We start from the raw sequence: 20341 nt of genomic DNA, 5'->3' as shown, positions 1-20341 counted from the left end.
GATAAAAACTTTTGGAGGCTTATGCTGATTTCCTAGACATACAAGATCAGTATTCAACTGGAAAGTTTATAGAACAGATAATTGTTTTCTTAAAATGCAAATTTCAACATTAAGCTACTATGCTGAAAATCTGTTGTCAGTAGATCATCTCCCAACTGATTTGCCATTCAGGATTCATCCCTCGGGATATAGTCAGTTCAGATTAACTGAACGGTGACATTAAAGCCTTTTATTATGTGTGAGCTGTGGGTTCTCAGCACCTCTGAAAATCAGGGCGTAAGTGTAGTGCATAATTTGAACAAAGAAGAAATAGCAACACGCTGTTAGCTGAGTTGCAAATGCTAATATGCTTAAACTAAAAGACTGTCATGCACCCATTGCTAAATGAAAATAGATACTGTGAGAAACCTATTCAGTATGTGTGCATTGTTGATTGTCTATTTATGCTGTAAGTTTTTTGGCCTAAAGACAATATACACTGAGCACACAGCTGTTAGCAAATAATAAATAATGGAACTGATTCAATGACAGCTAAAAATTGGGGCGCTCTAGACAATTATATTAAAATATTATTCCAATTAGTACAGGAGGGCTGCATTCCACCCTCCTAAATTAGGCAGTTGGGGATTATTGGCAAGTAAAAAAATCATTACGGTGGCAATCCTTCCTTCTTGGTAGGGAATTGCACAAAAACCTGTCAGTGTTTCCATGACCTTGAAGGTTTTTTGAATTAATAACTCATTTGGGTGGTAATAATAATAATAATAATAAAGTAATCAGATTTAAGAAAAATGGCCTTACATTGCTTTCTGTGCTGCAGATATGTAAACATTAATTTGAAAAATAGGGATTAGGAATACTTTCTAGTGTAGCTAAATCTAAATATCTCATGCCAAGGACAGGACACCTCTCAGTTAGTATAAAAAGCTACCCAACCGCTTTTACGCAAGTAGCATACTCATCTTTTTGACAGAATTGTGAACAAGATGACTAATTCAGTGACTAGATACAGTATATGTTATTTTGTAGCACTCTACAGAACCTTCAGCAAGGGCTATAATTTGCTTATTAAGTGAATGTGTATTTTCACTTAACACCCCTATAATAGAAAAAGACAAAGAAACAACATACCTTTGTTTAAAAATACTTTATGCCCATTAACGAGATGGAAAGAATTGGATCACTCAAAGAAATACTGCAGGTACCACTTAAACTGCAAAGCTGTACAACCAACAGAAATAGCTGAAGACAAATTGAACCAGCTGTTTCACCTTCTCAAGAAATACAGAGTAAGAGGGTGTAGCCTAGTAAATAGAATGGTATAAGGCTCTTGAGCTCCACATAAATCTAGCACGGTGGCAGCAGAGCTTGTGTGTGTACGTCTAACTGAGCTGGGAATTGCCTTTCCCAGCTGCACTGTTGTACCCTAAGTACATAAATATCTGACAGAAAGAAAAGGGTAAATTGATTGTGAAAACAATGTTAATTTCAAGCATTCAAACGTGTCCTAAGCGATGGGCAACAGTAATGAAATGTGTTATAAAAACTCAGGAACCAGGGGGTTGCTGCTTTCCAATCTTGGTACAAGGTTTCTAATTTAAATAACTCTTTGGGGTCAAACATTGCTGTATTGCATTCTATATTGCTGCCGCTGGTGTCATTGGAAGCTTGCATAGGATGCTTCGATTCCTCAAGTTCCCACTTCACTGCCTCTTCATACAATTAGCATTAGCAGCTGAACTTTTTCTGCACCAACATTTTCATGTCCACCCTTATACATACTGCCTTCAGAATTTAAAAAAAAGAAAAAAAGAATTTAAAAGAGAAGCTAGGGAAAATATGTGCTGGGGGGAAAAAAATCTGACATTTGAGTAAAACCCTTTCTGAAAGAATGATTTAAACCCCTGTTTACCAGTGAAACTGTTATAGGCTCAAGTTACCATGGAAACAGAAAGAATTCAAATAATATTAGCAACAGCATATCTATTATGGTATTGCATTAACAATGCTGTAGTCAAGGGTCACTTGCTGTTTCATGTACAAGCCACTGTTTTCAGTAATTTATAACCAAGAAAGCAAACAATGTTACAGACTAGAAACTAGCATTAAAAACAGAAGTCTCAGCGTTCAATTACTTATTGGGGGGGTGGGGAGGGAGAGGCTCTTCCCTTTGCCAGTTATTAGGGGGAAGCAATTGTATTTATTTAAACACATATAGAAGAATGTACAATATTATATACATACTCACTAGGTTCAGATGCTGTTTTCTCTTACAGAAAAAATCACTGTGAATTCAGTCTTAGCTCCACATACACTATTGCAACTAGTAGCTGGTGAAAATGCCATGTTTTAAAATGTGCAAACTATTTGAAAATATTTTTGTGAATTAGCCACTGAACTTTGATCTGCCATATCCACACCCCTTTGTTATATTTGTGTCTCACAAACATTCATGTGAAAAAAGTTGTATTTGTATGGATGTTTGTGGAAAATGGATTCTGCACCACATCGTGAAAATTTAATTTGTTTGCTAAATGAAAGTGATAATCAGTAGTAGCAGAAGTTTGCCCCATCAGTTTGTCCAAAAAAAGAATGCTTTCTTGAAAGTGGATTGTCATGGTTTGCCACTAGAATTGGTGACAGGTTGTGACAATGAGACAATGACAATCTTGGTACAAGGTTTCTAATTTAAATAACTCTTTGGGGTCAAACATTGCTGTATTGCATTCTATATTGCTGCCACTGGTGTCAATGACAGTGCTGGTGGTAGCTATGTTAAGATTGCCTCAGTTGTCTCCACGGGGCCTAAATGTGTCACTTTGGCAGACATCCCCGACCCAGAGTCACTGCTCCGTCCCTTTTTCATTGTTTGTGCTGTTCGGCAGTAAAAGATAGTTCTGGTTCACTCTCTCTACCAATCAAAACAATTACAAAAACCCAGATACATTTGTTTAAATGTTGCCCAGATTACTGGCTGAAGCCCTGACTTTGCTTTTAAGGGGATTTGATCACAACCTTCCCAACTAGCTCTGTGCAGGTGCACACACATATCATCTACCAATTTCTTGGTTACCATGACAGAAAATTCAATAAATGCAGCTGGTGTTCCATGTTCCGTATTATGTTCAACAAGAATATGGCATCATCACAGGGACGAATTGTGTTCCCAAAACCATGAGACATAGTCTTGGCACTTGTACGATCACCAGGATGGACAAGGATACATGACTATATCCCTGACCGATAGGATCACATGCAGCCCTTGGCCAGAGCCCTGACACAGGCGACATTAAATAATCCAGACAAGAATCTGACTGTACCTTTCGTGTTTGGAACCTTACATACAATTACAATGCTGATTCATTTCAAATCTGGTCCAGCATACAATTTTATAAGTCTAATTGAATAAATGAAGAAAAATATGTATACGTCCTAAAAATGCCCTAATCTGGCAGGCCCAATTTCTGACTTCACACATGGCTTACACGCTCTCTCTTAGAGACTTAATCACGCCACCCTCATCCTTGTTACAGTTACACTCAGCCAATTAGGGATCAGCTAGAATACCCTGTTACTAGGGTGACCAATCAAACACACGTGTCAAATATAGTTTATAAGCAGTGCAGAGACTGAAGTTTGCCCATGAAACATTGGGTCAGTAATGAACAAATTCTTAAAAATAAATAGGAAAAAAGGGAAAAAATCATCAAAAACCTGTTTGATGTGAATAGGTCACCAACTCTAGGCCTGTCCTGTCCAAAAAGCAGGTGTACGGCCCTTTATTTTACAGAAAACATAATGCTGCTAATGGCAGCCAATGTGAACTGACAGAATGTTTATTAGAAAAGAAACATGTTTGGCCTAAATTGTTTTGCTTGGCTGACCAATCCATGGAATAATCTTTTAGATTATCTGTTGTCCACAAACTTCCTGTATAAATGTACTTCACATAGAAGTCTGCAGTTAAGATTGTATTCTGTCTAAATGCAGGATAGAGAATACTGAAGGAGCTTGTTTTGTCTTTGGATGTGAAACTTGGCACTATACATGTGGAAAATTTTCCCCAACCCATATGATAATGCCTTTACTTATGCACATACATGGTGCTTTACATATTACAACAACTGTAAAAACATTAAATTGCTTTGTGGATCAGTTATGTGTTGCTGATGTATTCCTTCTCATGGAAGAAAAGCAATTAAACCAGGTTTTATTTGATCATTTTAAACTTCATCGTGTGGGTTTTTCAAAGAATCTGAGCCTTTGACTGCATTCTTGTATGGTTTGTTGTTATCAAAGTAAGAGCCGAGGGCTAGATTCACAAAATAAACAAACTTTTAGGCACCAAGAAAATCATTGGGATTCACTAAACGCGAGTTTGGTGCCTAGGCTATCTATATAGTGAATGGGAAGAGAGAGGCACCTGAGAATGGAATTCGTAAAAGCCAGCATGCTAGCTGGCTCCTTGCCTAAGGTAGCTAATAGAAAATGCCCAGACAAAACGTGCAGGGGTGTGCTAAGCCCTGCCCCTCTCTCAAAGATAGGCACCTACGTCAGGGCTGCAGGAAGGTGCCTCCCTCCATTTGGAATTCTCAGCTATAAACTGTCTTTGCATTAGGTGCCTCTGTTGTTTATGCAAAAAGTCAGGGGAGGGGGGCCTCCCCCTCGAACTTTTAGCTCAATGGTTAGGGTATTCACCTGGGATGTGAGAGAACCCCAGTTCAAGTCCTCTTTCTCCCCCAGAGGGGAGAGGGGATTTGAACAGGGATCTGACATCTCTCACATGAGTGCTCTAGCCACTGGGCTATGGGATATTCTGATGTGGGGCTCCCTCAGCCCTTCCCCCCTTTTATATAAGCTCATCTATACGGGCCTGATGCAGTAGGCAAGCTCTGAGCACACTTACCAAATCGGGCCCCACAGGAACGATACGCTTTCCTCTGTCTATCTTCCCCTGGTTCATGAATTGCTCTGGGGCTTAGGTGTCTTGACACCTGGTGCGGGGCTGCGCTGCACATGTTCAGAGGCAGAAATATACGCACTCGGGGAAATGTTTACTGCAAAAAATTAGGCACCAAACAAGTTTAGGCTCCTGTGGGGGCAGCTGAGTGGGGATTTTGTGAATCTCATTGGGCCCTGATTCTGGGATTTAGTTGGCTAAAGTGGCAGTTACGTGCCAAAGTCCTCTTGTGAAACTAGCCCAGTGTCTCCTGTGACTTCGTAGCTGAAAATATTTAGCAGGCCCAGATTTATGCATGAAAAGGGTTTACTTTACCTTGGATACCACAAAGAATGTGATTGTTGTGATTTTTAAAACGAGCACAATGAAAAAGCTCAAGTGCTCTGGAATCATCTTCGAATGTGGCATGTAACAGTCCCTTTCTGACTGGATTTTCTTTTTTCTTACTCATGGTGGGATTGGAGTCAAATCTCAATCATGCTGGCACACAGCAGTACACACATCACTGTAATGATGTTAACATTGCTTTTAGCTTGATGCTCCATTGTTCCATGATTAATGCAGTCTTACGTGATTGGTGTGTTGATCAGCTCTATCAAGACCTGATTCTTAACTATGGATTGACTGGAACCAGGAATCTTTTTGAAGATACTAGTGAGAACATAAAATAGACTTAACTATTTGCCTGATTCCTTGGAGTTGCCCGCATATAAACTCCATGTCCATAAAAAGCCAAAGGGGTCTCTCAAAAAGAGTTTAGAATAATATTCCTTATACTTAGGTCCTGCTCCTACGTTTATTGAATCCAGTGGTAAAATTTCCCATTCAATTCAGTGACGTGGTCTGTGATGGGTGAGGTGAATGGGGAGCACCACAGCAGATTAAATTTAGCATTGACAAATGCAAAGTAACACACATTAGATGGATTTTTTTGAATTAACTGTAACCACTCAAGAAAAAAACTTTAGATGTTGGCTCAATGGAATCTTCTATTTAATGCGCAGTAGTCGTCCAAAGAACAAACAAAAGCATACGGGAGATAGGAGAATAATGCATTACCACAGGCAAATCACAGGTGAAAACAGATATGAACAGAAGTTAAGATGGCTCTAAGCCCCAGGGGTGGCCAACCTGAGCCTGAGAAGGAGCCAGAATTTACCAATGTACATTGCTAAAGAGGCACAGTAATACGTCAGCAACCCCCCATCCGCACCCCAGCCCCCAGCGCCTCTCGCCTGCCGGCAGCCCCCAACAATCAGTGCCTACTCCCCCCGCCTACCACAATCATCTGTTTCACGTGTGCAGGAGGCTATGGGGAGGGGGAGTGGGGAGGAGTGAGGGCATGGCAGGTTCAGGGGAAGGGGCCTTGGGGGAAGGAGTGGAGTGGGGGCAGGGCTTGGGGCTGAGCAGTGCGCACCCCCCTGCACATTGGAAAGTTAGCATCTATAACTCCAGCCCCGGAATCAGTGCCTAGGTAAGGAGCTGCATATTAACCTCTGAAGAGCCACATGCAGCTCCGGAGCCACAGGTTGGCCACCCCTGCTCTAAGCCATGTACTTAGGCAATTCCTTTCACTGGTAGTTTGGGAATTTCTTCTTCACTGGTCTTAAATTCACACTCATTTATTGTATAAATTGTTTCCACATGTTAGTCGACCATAGAAAATTTGCTTACCAACTATTACAAGATTTATTATTTCCTTTTTAGAGTATCTCATATACCACTAAGAAAAAATATGATTATTGGATGGCTCTATTCAGAAGAGGAAGCTGCCCGTGGTATATGAAAGATCTCCAAAAGCTTTACATTAGATACAGAGATTTGTAGAATGTTGGCCAAGTATTCTGCATTTTTAAATTTTCTTTCTGTTTACTGGGTTATTTGTATTTTTATTTTCTTTTTGAAGTATGTATGAGAGGGCAGAAGGGGAAATACTTCATTATGTCCATGAATTATTCAGTTATGGTTCTCAGTGTTAATATTACTTTAAATAGCTTAATATTTTCCCTTTAGTGTGTGTCAGATTTTTTCCTAATGCAGATTGTGTGCCACATTTTTTAGCTGGCTACAGTCTTGATGAAGTACTAGCTGCTAGCAATCCCTGCAAACAATTTCAGACCTTAACTATAAATGATTAATTCTAATCTTATTTTGTGGCACAACATAAATTACAACCACATATAAATAGATGTGTGTTCTGCTGTCTGTACATTTTTTTGACAAGAACCCATTTACCCTCTCCAGATAGTCTTCTCCCCACCCTTGAAAATCTTATCCCCAAATAGTATCCTACACGTTTTCCCCCAGCACAAACATAAAGCTGTGCTTGAGATTTTGTCCTGTTTTGTGTCATTTGTATTGATAATTTATTTTACAATTAATATCCACAAGCTGGATTTTATAGTAATAATATAACACAATATTCTTTGTTTAGTGCCAGCATTCAGTCTGTAATTCTTTTTACTTTCAGTAACCGAGTCAGTAATTTTTCTGAATGTGAGAAGCCAGTTCCATAATCGAAGGGCATAAACACAAAAACCTGGAGAATCTCCAATGTATATTAGGGAATCTGTGTGCAGAAAATGACCAGAAACAAGAACCCAAGAAAAATAACTGGAAAGATACTCTGGGTACCTACCTATATGTCAAAATATTTTTGAGCTAAGGTAAAATTTTAGAATGTGTCCAAGTCCCATTTTCAAAAGGAAATTAGGCACTTAGGCGTGGTCCACTCCACCCCCCCACTTCGGACTAAGGTACGCAAATTCAGCTACGTTAATAACGTAGCTGAATTCGAAGTACCTTAGTCCGAACTTGCCGCGGGTCCAGACGCTGCAGGCAGGCTCCCCCGTCGATGCCGCGTACTCCTCTCGCTGAGCTGGAGTACCGGCGTCGACGGCGAGCACTTCCGGGATCGATTTATCGCGTCTAGACAAGACGCGATAAATCGATCCCAGAACACCGATTGCCTGCCGTCGGACCCGGAGGTAAGTGTAGACGTACCCTTAGGCTACTAAGCCTTGTTAAAGTCCAGGGAATTTACCTACCATTGAAATCAATGGGATTTAGGCATCCAACTCACTTAAGCACTTTTGAAAATCCCAGTAGATGCCTATAGACCTTTGAAAATCTGGTCCTATAATCTCAATCACATCATTCCTGATGTGCTCCAGAATACCATGGATGTCTGTGGGAGTTTTGATTTATGAAGAATAAAGTATTTATAAAATATTTTGCTTGTAATCAAAGAAGAGATTTCAAAAGGATATCAATATGATCAGATAAGCCAGATTCAGTAAAACCTCTGGCAGCAATGAGCAGGACCGGCTCTAGGCACCAGCAAAGCACAATTCCAGGGGCGGCATCCGGCCATTCTTTTTTTTTTTTTTTTGCTTGGGCAGCAAAAAACCTAGAGCCGGCCCTGGCAATGAGTGTTCTATCAGCAGCAGTCTCTTAATGTCATGTAATGGAAGAAACAAAAATAAAGAAATGCAAAAATAGATTTTAGAGCAAAGTATTAATTTACCTCTCTATAACCTTTTTATTGAGCAAAGGTCTCAATCTGACAATATTATGTTGATAATACACAGAAGCCTTATTGATTACAGATGCAAAATGCTTACCAAAAAAACCCACCTCAGAATGTAATGTTATAACCCTGGTCTTCATGTTTCAGGATGGTAAAGTCATATTAATGTATAACCAAAGTTAACTGTCAGAAGCAGAGTGATGCTCAGCATATCTCTATGAAAAGGTTAATAAACTTCAGCCGTTAAATGGATGTCGCTTCATTAAATTGCTTGCAATTGAAATGCTTAATATCACCCAAGCAATAGTCAAGACAGTTATGGCATTGCTATAATTAGATGGCAATCTGTGTCATCTACATAAAAGAACCTTGGATCATACTGAAGGATGACAGGTCCAACAACAATGTGTGTGTGCATACACACACATGCACGCGCGTGCACACACACACACAAGCTATGGTAACAGAACAAAGCCTGTGCCCACTTGTTTTGAGAACAAAATTGATCAGACCTAAATGTCCCCCTAGACACCAGCACTAATGTGAAAGAAAGTAAACCAGCTGAAAAGCAATCAGAATGGACTGCACTTAGCTGCATTACTGAATGCTGCTAGAAATGCCGAAGACACCAATAATAACTGAGAATCTGTGTCCATCACGATTAGGACATCATTGTATGCTTTGAACCATGTTGTTTTAGGAGTATGAAGTCTGCGAAACTCAGATTGAAGATAAAATTGTAACAAATTAATAGTTTCATTTGGAATTTTTATAATTTTCAGATTGGTCTACTAAAATGAAGTGCAAGTCTTAGTCTCATATACGATTGTGGATATCCAGTCCTAAATTGCTTCATTCTGCCAGAGTTTGTAAATTATGTTGACTTGATTTTGTGTGTGGTTTTATTTAGTTGACTGGTTATTTTGGAATTAAATAGGATTATTACATTAATATGTTTGACTAATATTTGTGCTTTTACACGTGGTCTGTGTTTCTCATCTATAAATAAAATATTAATATTTTAAATGAGTGCAATTATAATAAAAGCGACTTTTGAATGTGTATGATAAAATGTGTAAATTGGAAACTGGTTCAGTAATTGATGGGTCCAGAGTGCTTCTCTACAGAAGGAATTATTTATCATTTGTAATTCAGAAATGCTTAATGGCTCCAATCAGAGATGGCTCCTTTGTGCTAGGCACTTATTAATAAGACAGGCCTTGTCTCAAAAAGCTTGTAATCTTTGTTTTAGAATTGTGTTTGGCTTTAAGCCCTGTGTTACCTTAATGTCATCTGTCAAAAACATTTGAGAAAACGTATTGTATTAAGTAACTTAGCCAAAGCTTTCAAAAGACCTACTGGCTGCAGGGAGCCACTCATCCGATACTTAGCTGTCTTCAAAAATCACTGCATGTAGCCCTTGCTAGAATGAAACCATCTTTAGCTAATATTTCTTAGTTTAAGAAGTCTGGGCCTGATCTAAAACCTATTGAAGTCAAAGAACTTTGGATGTGACCTCTATCGATAGGATGAAAAAAGGACAGTTGGACAATTTCTCTTGTTGCTCAGAGTTTTCAATAATAATAAAAAAAAAGTAGTTCCAAACGAATAGGCAAGCCCTTCGGGTACCTACAAATATTCTTGAATGAATACTCCATTCTGATTACGTACATTAAGGTGATTGTTGAGAAATAGTCTGAACTGAGGCATATATGGGGGCCATTTTATCCAAAATACTAATACATCATTATTTTAAATTCTTGACTATCCATTTGCCTAAATAACTATACCAATTTATCCTGTTAGAGCTAGAAACAAAATACCTAATCTAACATCCATAAGTAAGAAACTGAGAGAAACTTTTTAAAGTTACCAGAAGTGACATATATGTATAAATAATTAAATTACAGAACATAAACCCCTCCACCAAAATCCTAAGTCTAGACAGCAAATACCTAGGTCTTTCTCAGGAGACACAAGCAGAAAAGTGACTGAATAGGTCCATGCACATGTACATCTCCTTCCTTAGCTACCTACTAAGTAATATGGACACTGTGCCTTCCTCCCTGCTCTGGCTACATTACTAAGAAGCATTGTTAAAGATGGCTAGAGCCACTATTTTTGTAGGACATGACAAAAGAGATAAAAATATAGACCGGTTTTCTGAAATGCTCAGGGTTGGTATACCTGTGCTCCAATTGAAGAGTAAAACTCCCTTAGGAGAGGAAGGAATGCCCACTGGTTAGGGCATCAGACTGGGAGACCTGAGTTAAATTCCCTGTTCTGCCACAGACTTCCTGTGTGACCTTGGACAAGTCACTTCACTTCTCTGTGCCTCAGTTCCCCATTTGTAAAATAGGCATGGTAATACCTGTGTACATCATACGAGTGCCGCGAGGATAAATACATGAAAGGTTGTGAGGTGCTCAGATACTACTTTAATAGTGGTCATGTTTACACTGTGCCACAGTGTGGACTATGAGGGTGTGAACTGCATAGTGCACCAAAGTGTTGCCATTTAACTGCCTCGTGTGGATGCCTCATCCTGTTTGAAAGAGAACTACATTAATGCAAACTAAGAGTATTTCTACACTGTAATTAGACATCCATGGCTGGCCTGTCTGAGCTGACTCAGGCTCACGCGGCTTGGGCTGCGGGGGCTGTTTAATTGCAATATAGACGTCCTGGTTTGGGCTGCAGCCTGAGCTCTGGGACCCTCCCACCTTGCAGGGTTCTAGAGCCCAGGCTCCAACCCATGCCTACACTGGAAGACTACACTGCAGTTAAACAGCCCCACAGCCCACGCCCTGGAACCCTGAGTCAGCTGGCATGGGCTAGCCACGGATTTTTAATTGCAGTGTAGACATATACCCTAAGTAACTTTTTGTATCCACAGGGCACTTAGGTTGCACCACTTTGGCGTGCTCTGCAGTTCACACCCCTGTAGTCCAGAGTGTCGAACAGTATAGACAAGTTATTAATTCCTAAAGTAGTAATGGGTTTGAAAATCCCAGCCTACAGCCTTCCAAATCCAGTATTGCTGGGTCAAATGTGAATTCTACCCAAGTGAGGACTGAATGTGGACTTCAGGGATTGGCTTGCTATTGGGTGTCTCACTGCAGCAGTTACTGAACCAACAGTATGCCCAGAGCTGGGCTGAAATTATGGATGCTGTTATGCAGAGGCAGATGATGTGGCATAAGAAATGGCTGGAGATAATCTGAAATTGACAAACTAAAGCACTTATTAATTTCAGTCCCATTCTAACTGAAGGAGGGAAAATTCAAATGCAAAACAGAGACATGGAAGTAGGAAAGGTTTTTTTTTAAGCTTCTAAGGCCAAAAGTCAGTGGAGAATTTTATTAAACTTTTTTTGCTGGACAGCTTCTTTCTGCACAAAATGATTAGGCCTTTTTAAAACTAGAGTTATTCTGCTCCAGGGACATAATTGACCATGATGGGGAAGGGGCAGAAGGGGGGAAGGTTAAAAAATTTTAAAGTTCAAAAAAAAAAAAAATCTAGAACTGCACCAAAAAAGGCAGTTCTAAAAGTAGTATAATCTAGTGCAGGAGTCGGCAACCTTTCAGAAGTGGTGTGCCGAGTATTCATTTATTCACTCTAATTTGAGGTTTTGTGTGCCGGTAATACATTTTATCGTTTTTAGAAGGTCTGTTTCTATAAGTCTATAATATAGAACTAAACTATTGTTGTATGTAAATTAAATAAGGTTTTTAAAATGTTTAAGAAGCTTCATTTAAAATTAAATTAAAATGCAAAGCCCCCCGGCCCGGTGGCCAGGACCCGGGCAGTGTTAGTGCCACTGAAAATCATCTCGCGTGCTGCCTTTGGCACACGTGCAATAGGTTGCCTACCCCTGATCTAGTGGATATGGTACAGGAGTAGAAATCAGGATAGCAGGCTTCCGTTCACTGCTCAGGCACAGACCTGCTGTGTGACCTTGGACAAGTCACTTCTCCTCACTGTGTCTCTATTTCCCTTCCCAACCTTTATCAAAAATTCCTGTAGGGTGGCAGTGGGAGCATTACCGATGTGCTTACATGTTATCTGCCCTGTTGGGTATGCTCTTGTGTCCGATTTTACATTCTTGTGAAATGACTTGCTGGAAAAAATTATTATCAGCAAGAGCTTTTCCTCATAGGTCTGTGACGATAACAGGGAAGCAGACAAGTTAATGTGATCGGAATGTAAACGAAGAAGCTCCCCATCTTGGAGTTCAGCCTAACCCTATGATACTGTCCCAGAGTTGCTCACTATCTCCCTAAGCAACTCTTACCTTGAGCTCCAGTACAAGGGGTGGGAGAAGCTGAATGGGAGCATAAGCCCTTTTTTATTGGAGCCAAGGTAGTGGCTTCCCTATGTCATGCTGTTTTTACCTGGGTGATACTCCTCATTCTTTACTACTACAGTTCTAGTTCATTGCTTCTCCACCACAGACTGGATGGGGAGTGTGTGTGTTTGTGTTGACTAGGATGAATAGGGTGGGTTTTGAGTGGAGAACTTTTTGCAACATATACTTGCAGTACTTGTTTTCTGTGGTGGTTAGATCAGCACTTGGTGATATGCAATGATCAGTGGGGGGGAGTGATTGGCACTAGAGAGGAGATAGGGGTTCAGAAGCTATCACAGAGGGCCTCCATAAAATTGGACCCCCTGAGACACTGCTTCCTTTGAGTAAGGTGCCCATGTCCCTCACAGAAGGATCTGCAAAGAGAACCTTGTGGGAGTTTGCAGTCTCATTTTTCTAGAGGGTGTTGATCTGGACCCTAGGTAAGCTTCAAAAGACTTTCTCTCAGTAGGTCATGTTTATAAACACAGGCAAGGCCTGAAGTTCCTACAAATGCTGTAAGAACTCTGTGATGTTGCACTCCATATGTTTTATGGAAATATGCTAATGAGTGTGAATATAGTGTAATTAGAATACTCTTCATGCAAAAGGTCTCTTGTAAGGTATCATTACAAAGCTTACGATCTACTGAGTGTGTTCATCCTATTTGTATGAATGTACTAAACGTGCCAAAGATATAAAAGGGGGTGGAACAGAACAAAGGGGGCTGCCAGTCATGAGAAATCCCCTAGTTACCACCTGAGCTGGAACTAACAAGAACTGTACCAGGGGAAAGGATTGGACCCAGACTAAGGAGGAGTCTAGTCTGTGAAAGAAGCTCATTGGAACATCTCTGAGAGTGAGATTTACCTGTATTCAGTTTCTTAAATGTATTAGGCTTAGACTTGCGTGTTTTGTTTTATTTTGCTTGGTAACTTACTTTGTTCTGTCTATTTATTACTTGAAACCACTTAAATCCTACTTTTTGTACTTAATAAGATCACTTTTGTTTATTAATTAACCCAGAGTAAGTGATTAATACCTGTGCATATCTCTCTATCTGTGTTATAGCAGGTGGATAATTCATGAGTTTACCCTGTATAAGCTTTATACAGAGTAAAATGGATTTATTTGGGGTTTGGATCCCATTGGGAACTGGGTGTCTGGGGACTGGAGATAGGTAACCTGAGGAGTGGTTTTCAGTTAAAGTCTGCAATTTTGGGGGCGCGGACCAGACCTGGGTCTGTGTTGCAGCAAACTAGCGTGCCTGGTCAACAAGGCAGGGCTCTGGAGTCCCAAGCTGAAAGGGAAAACGGGCTCAGAGATAGTTTCAGCACACCAGGTAACAGTCCCAAGGGGGTCTTTGTGACCGAACTCGTCACAAACTCTTACAGAGACAAGATGGGTGCATGATATCTTTTTATTGGACCAACTTCTGTTGGTGAGAGAGACCTGAAGAAGAACTCTGTGTAAGCTCGAAAGCTTGACTCTTTCACCAGCAGAAGTTAGTCCAATAAAATATATTCCCTCACCCACATTGTTTTTCTAATATCCTGGGAACTCTTGTTTAACATGATTGTATAAAACCAGTGTGAATTAAATGCCCCCAATTGATTTAGGTTCTAAATGTCCCAGTTTAATTTCTATATTCAGATATACTAGCTGCAGTTATGAATATTTGTTTTGTAAAAGTTCACTCTTTTAGTGCTGCATTTACTTCTCAGCCATAAACTATGATGATCCTGTGCTCCGTTTTCCATTATGCATGACTTTGGCTTTATATAATTATGCTAGTAAAACCATGATGCTGCAGAATGTCTCTTTGAGATGTGAGGTTAGCACATAGTATATATTCACTAGGTACCCCCATAAATGGAACATGGGCATTTTTAAAGTCTGAAGCAGAATCTGGCTGCAATTTCACATGTTTTATTTTATACTCAGGATGTATTAATGCCATCTCAACATATCTGCTGCGGACACCAACAGATTAGCTGCTGTCTTTGGGCTAGGGAATTATTGAGTTTACAATCTGAATGTAGTCTTGTGTACTCATTTTATGTGATTTAAGATGTTTGTCTAATGCATTCTGGACTGCTTAGTCAAGTTCATACATTGTTGTTGTTGTTTTTCCTTTTAACGTATACAATATATTAACCAGCTTTTGTCATTAAATACTTTAAGATGCTTTTTAAGAACTGCATGGATTGTTCTTGTAGTCTTTTAAAGTTTGTTACTGCAACATTTAAAAAAACATTTTGTGTGTGAACAGTACTGAATCACTGTATCTTGCAGATATGCTACAGGGAACTTCAATATCATTTTTGATAAAAATGTTCAAACTACGGTACCTAAAAGAACTTCAGCCCACTTCTATTTACATTCCCTTTTCATCATGTATCAGTATAGAACTTAGCACAGTTGGTCGTAATCTTTGATTGGTGCCCCTCGTGTAACGCAAATAATAATAATAATAATAGTGGTAGACAGCCCAGTTTTAATATTTTATGCATTCCAGTTTGTGATCCTGGAATTTCTGAAAGGTCCGGGGGTAAAATTTTCACAAGTGTACATAAGGAAAAGATGTTAAAATTTATTTAGGTGTTGCAAAATGCCTATATACCTCCAGTGGGATTTTGAGTCTCGAATTTTTAATGAGCTCCAACAACTATTCAAATGTGTTAACAATGTGTAGCATCAAGAGTTTTGTGATCAGCTACAATATTTCCTCCTTTTTTCTTTCAATTTAACAGTGTGTGCAAGATTTTTTTAGGCTAGTATTTTCTGGTTTGTGGCAATACAGTTCTTGGGCTGGGAGTGAGTTTATGTCCACATAAGGGTCAGGTAACATAGTACAGTGAATCCATGTAACAGCTTTTTCATTATTTTTATTTTTGTGCTTGTCACTGCATAGCACAAAACTCATGTCATGAATTCTGCATTTGTCAGCATGAAAAAAATAAATAGTAATTATGAGGCAGACATCCCAACAGCCATCTGAGTTAAACATTTAACATTCAGGTAAAGGGAACAAAATGTTCTTCTGTTTCAGGTAATTGTAATGGTTGCATGATATTTATTTTCCTTCTGTACAATACCTATTCTTGATTAAGTGAAGGTTTCTGTACTCCTCTGTTGTCACTTTAAACCCCTGGGATCTGTAAATGTAGGTACAGCATTAACAATTGGCTTCTGATCTCAGCCGACGAAGTGGGCTGATAATTGTGGCTGCTGCGAATGACCACTATAGGGAGAGGGAGGCAGAAGTCCTTGTACTACAGGTACAATGTTTCTAGAAGATAATGCCTAATAGAGTTTAAAGGACTGATTTGCGTGTAAGGATCTTGTCTGTGCTGGGAATGAGAGAAGCAATATATGGTGGAGAAAGAGTACTGTGAAATGATTAGAAGTAACATAAATAGTGAAATAATTATTGCAAACCTATCATATCTGGCCACAGCACTCTTACTGAAGGAATATCGGGACTCGGAGAAACCATCCTCAAACCACTCACCGGACAAAGGGCCAGCTTCCTCCAGGACACAACAGACTTCCTCCAGAAACTCCACAACATTGTCATTCTCCCTCAACATTATCATTGTCACCTCCCTATACACCAACATCCTTCACAATGATGGCATTGCTGCGGGCCTCAAGTATTTACAAGATAATGGACAACCCTCAGATACCCACCCCAAACACGTTGCCAAACTCATCTATTTCATCCTCACCCATAACAATTTTATGTGCAACAACAAACCATGGGAACAGCCATGGACAGCTCCCCAATATGCCAATCTCTTCATGGGCCACCTTGAAGAAGAATTTCTGGACAAATGCACCACGAAACCAATTATATACCTGAGATACAATGATGATCTTTTCATTCTCTTGACGGATGACCTAAACTCCCTCATAGTTTCCACCACAACTTCAGCAACCACCACCCTTCCATTAAACTCTCTCTGCACCATTCCCACATTAGTATAAACTTCCTGGACACCACAATCAGCTTAAACAATGAAACCCTACCGACAGATATACAAGAAACACACGGATCATTACACCTACCTTCACGGATCTAGTAACCACTCCAAACACATCAAGAAGAAATCTGTTATCTACAGCCTGGCACTCAGATACCCCAGAATATGCTCAGAGGAGAAAGTCCGTGATACACACCTTAACAAACTTAAAGAGACCTTCACCAAACAAGGACACTCCACTAGAAAAGAAGATGGCATCATGGAACAGGCCACTCAAATACCCCAAGAGAGCCTGATTCAATAGAGATATCAAACCCACTCCAACCACATACCCCTAGTTGTCACTTATCACCCTGCACTGGAACCACACAGAGTTTCATGAAACAATTATCACACATATTTGACAGGGAACCATCCTGAAAGAAATCTTTCCTGAGCCTGCTCTTTTGGCCTTCAAACGATCCCCAGCGTCTTCAAGCTCATGATCAGAAGCAAGCTCCCCACAGACCAGGACAACAGATGTGAAACCTGTAGATGTATTTCCACAGCTACAATGATCAGCACTCCACACAACACATCTTTCAAGATCCCGGGGACCTACGCATGCTATCACAACTTGTGGTGTATCTCTTCCAGTGCACTAAATGCCCCAATAACAACTGTGAAACAAGACAATCACCCTGCTATCGAATGAACCTACACAGAAAAATGATAAGCCAAAAAATCTATTTCACCTGTGGATGAATAATTTTCTCAAAGTGATCACTCTATATCTGACCTCTGTTCTAATCCTCAAAGGAAACCTGTACAACATCTTCAAAAGATGAGCCTGGAAGCTTAAATTCATAACTTTGGTAGACACTAAAAATTAGGGACTGGATAGATACATTGGATTTATGGCTTATTACAACAGTCTATAACCCACTACCTCCCTCACCCCAGCTTTTTCCCTCCCTCTTTCCCCATAATGACTGGAGAAGTGAATGGGTCACTTCACCTTGAATGGTCCCTTGAAATATTTGTTAACTACTTATGCTAAACAATCTATTTAACTTTGTATTTAGCTGTGACATACTGAGTACATTTACTAGACCTGAAGAAGAGCTCCGTGTAAGCTCAAAAGCCTCTCTCTCTCTCACTGGGAGAGGTTGGTCCAGTAAAAGATTACCTCACGCACATTGTGTCTCTAATGATTTGCCATTGAAGTCATCAAGTGCCTGGGCCAATCTTCTGTGTGTATGTATTTCTCTGTATTTATTTTGCTCTGTCTATTATAAAGTACATTGATCTCTACTGTATGACATTTAGCCTTATGATGAATGAGCTGGTGCACTAGAATAACAATGTGACATTCCTAAGGAGAATAGGGCCTGAACCAAAGCCTATTGAAGTCAGTGTGAGTCTATCCATTGACTTCAATGCACTTTAGATTGGGCCCATATTGCAAACACATTGGACCTAGTACTGCAGTGCTTCAGAGACTAGTACAGTTGCTGTTGACCTCAGTGGGAGTTTAGTCTGAGCATGGACTAAAAAAGAACTGCAGAATTGGGCCTATTATGTTGTCTGGTGTCGATTCACTAATATGGCACTTCTTGCAAAAATGTATATGTTGTCTTCATTTAGAAGAATGTATTATCAACTAAACAAGTAACTGAATGGTCTGGCTTTATCCTAGTCATACTGAATGTAATAGTGCCTGGAGTTGAACGTATATTAGATCACCTTTTTTCTCCTTTTTTTAAATCACTCTGCTTCCCCCATATACTTCTCATTGTAAATAATGACATGCAAGATTAAATACACAGAGACAAAATGCAAGATTATTCACTATGTTTTTAAGCAACATTTCAGGTGATTCTGGGAGTGGCTAATTTCAGCGATTTGCCTCTAACCTTAATATCCCACAGTTGGCTGACGTGGGGAATGGGAACAGCAGAATATCAAACAACGCAAACTGTACCTCTCCAACTGGAGTCCACACAAGTGAATATGAATTGTCTGGCTATCCACTGGCTACACCACCAGCATGTTCACTTTGCCTCTTTCTAAATGGTAGAGACACATTTTGGAGGCCTTCTAGGCAGTACATTTAAGATTTACATGGGTGCGGATGTCCCTTCAGGACTTGATCCACAGTCCTTTTATCTTCTCGGAAACTGGTTCTTTAGTTGAACTACATGGAGATGAGTGTTGGGGGCAGAAGCATGATGTCAACAAATTGCGCTATTATGTCTTACTTCCCAAATTTGGTTTTCACTTTGATGACTTCCAAAAGTGTTGTGTCTCACAAACCCTGAGTATCCAGTTGTAGTTGAAACATACAACAAAAATCAATATGAAAATCTGGAAAGAAAACAATAACTAAGGGAAATGAAGTAACCAAATCCCAGATCCTGACTTTCTCAGCTGGTCTTTGCCCACCCACAAAAATATTTACCAGTTTGTGAGTAGTTTGGTTCTGCCCAAATTCCTTTTTTATCCTAAGTTTCCCAATATTTATATCTTATATGAATAGGCAATAAATATATATTGATTGTTGGTATGAAAAACAAAGCATGTAGTCCTAATTTAAATTAGAGATAAAACTACTGTTTTGTTTATGTTTCACCTTTAGTTTTGCAGAAACACAGAAAATATATTCCTGTGAGAAGACATTACAAGAACAAAATCATAATTTTACAGATAGCAATAGTCACATTTTTGATGTAAATATAAATACTCATGATCCTGTAAGAAAAGTGCCAAAAGGAAGTGGCAAATAAATTTTTACTTAGGTTATTAGTTCATTTAATTTTTCTGTAGCTCAGTTCAGCCATAGGGGCAATTTTTATTCTGCTAAACTGGGGCCAGATTTTAATATTTTTCCTCCAGGCATAGCTCTGTTAATTTCACGCAGATAACCTGTGGAGTAAGATACATGAGTGCAGGTGAGATAATCTGGCCCTCTGGATTTAAATGAGAGCAGAATTTGGCCTATTGTGCTTATCCAGTCTGTGGGCCAGGCTCTGATCCCCTTACTCATGCTGAGTAGCACCTTTCTCCACAAATAATCCTGCTGATGTCAATAGGGCTATTTAAGTAAGGTGCATGTGGGAAGGACTCAGCATGTGGAGGTGTATCAAAAACTGGTCATCGATGGTTGTATGAATGTGTGCCTTATCACAAGGGGGTGGGGGAAGCTAGCATAAGACATTCTGCAGTGTACTTAATTTCTCAGTTTCACCATTGCTACAACTTAAAAGTGAAGGTAGTTTGAAGTTGTACACAGTATTGCAGAAACTATTAATTCAAAGAGCTTTCCTGTTGTTAATTTTTGAATCTAATCATTGATGCATCACCTAAGTTTGAGAGCTCCCAATACTCTGGTTCAGTGTTGATGGCTGATCTTTCTGAATGCTTGCTTTGCTTTCATATACAGGATGTTCTGAATAACTTGGGTTCCTGTGAGTTGGATGAAGATGACCTCATGCTTGATTTGGAATTCCTAGAAGAGCAGCATCACCATCGTTCTGGTAAGT

General features: G+C 39.7%; 1 protein-coding gene across 2 annotated transcripts in view; it reads left to right on the top strand.

Annotated features, from left to right (window-relative positions):
- Positions 1 to 20341, top strand: part of CCSER1 (coiled-coil serine rich protein 1) — a 1059536-nt gene that overhangs the window by 172506 nt on the left and 866689 nt on the right. For both annotated transcript variants that reach the window (XM_024216934.3, XM_024216935.3), the window contains exon 4: positions 20242 to 20335. In XM_024216934.3, the coding sequence (XP_024072702.2) occupies positions 20242 to 20335 (94 nt within the window). The remainder of the gene's footprint in view (positions 1 to 20241; positions 20336 to 20341) is intronic.

The sequence above is a fragment of the Terrapene carolina genome, unplaced genomic scaffold (assembly GCF_002925995.2).
Source record: "Terrapene carolina triunguis isolate 2854851 unplaced genomic scaffold, T_m_triunguis-2.0 Scaffold789, whole genome shotgun sequence".
Taxonomy (NCBI): Eukaryota; Metazoa; Chordata; order Testudines; family Emydidae; genus Terrapene; species Terrapene triunguis.
The sequence above is the reverse complement of the archived record's forward strand: the minus strand, read 5'-3'. Positions and strand labels throughout refer to the sequence as shown.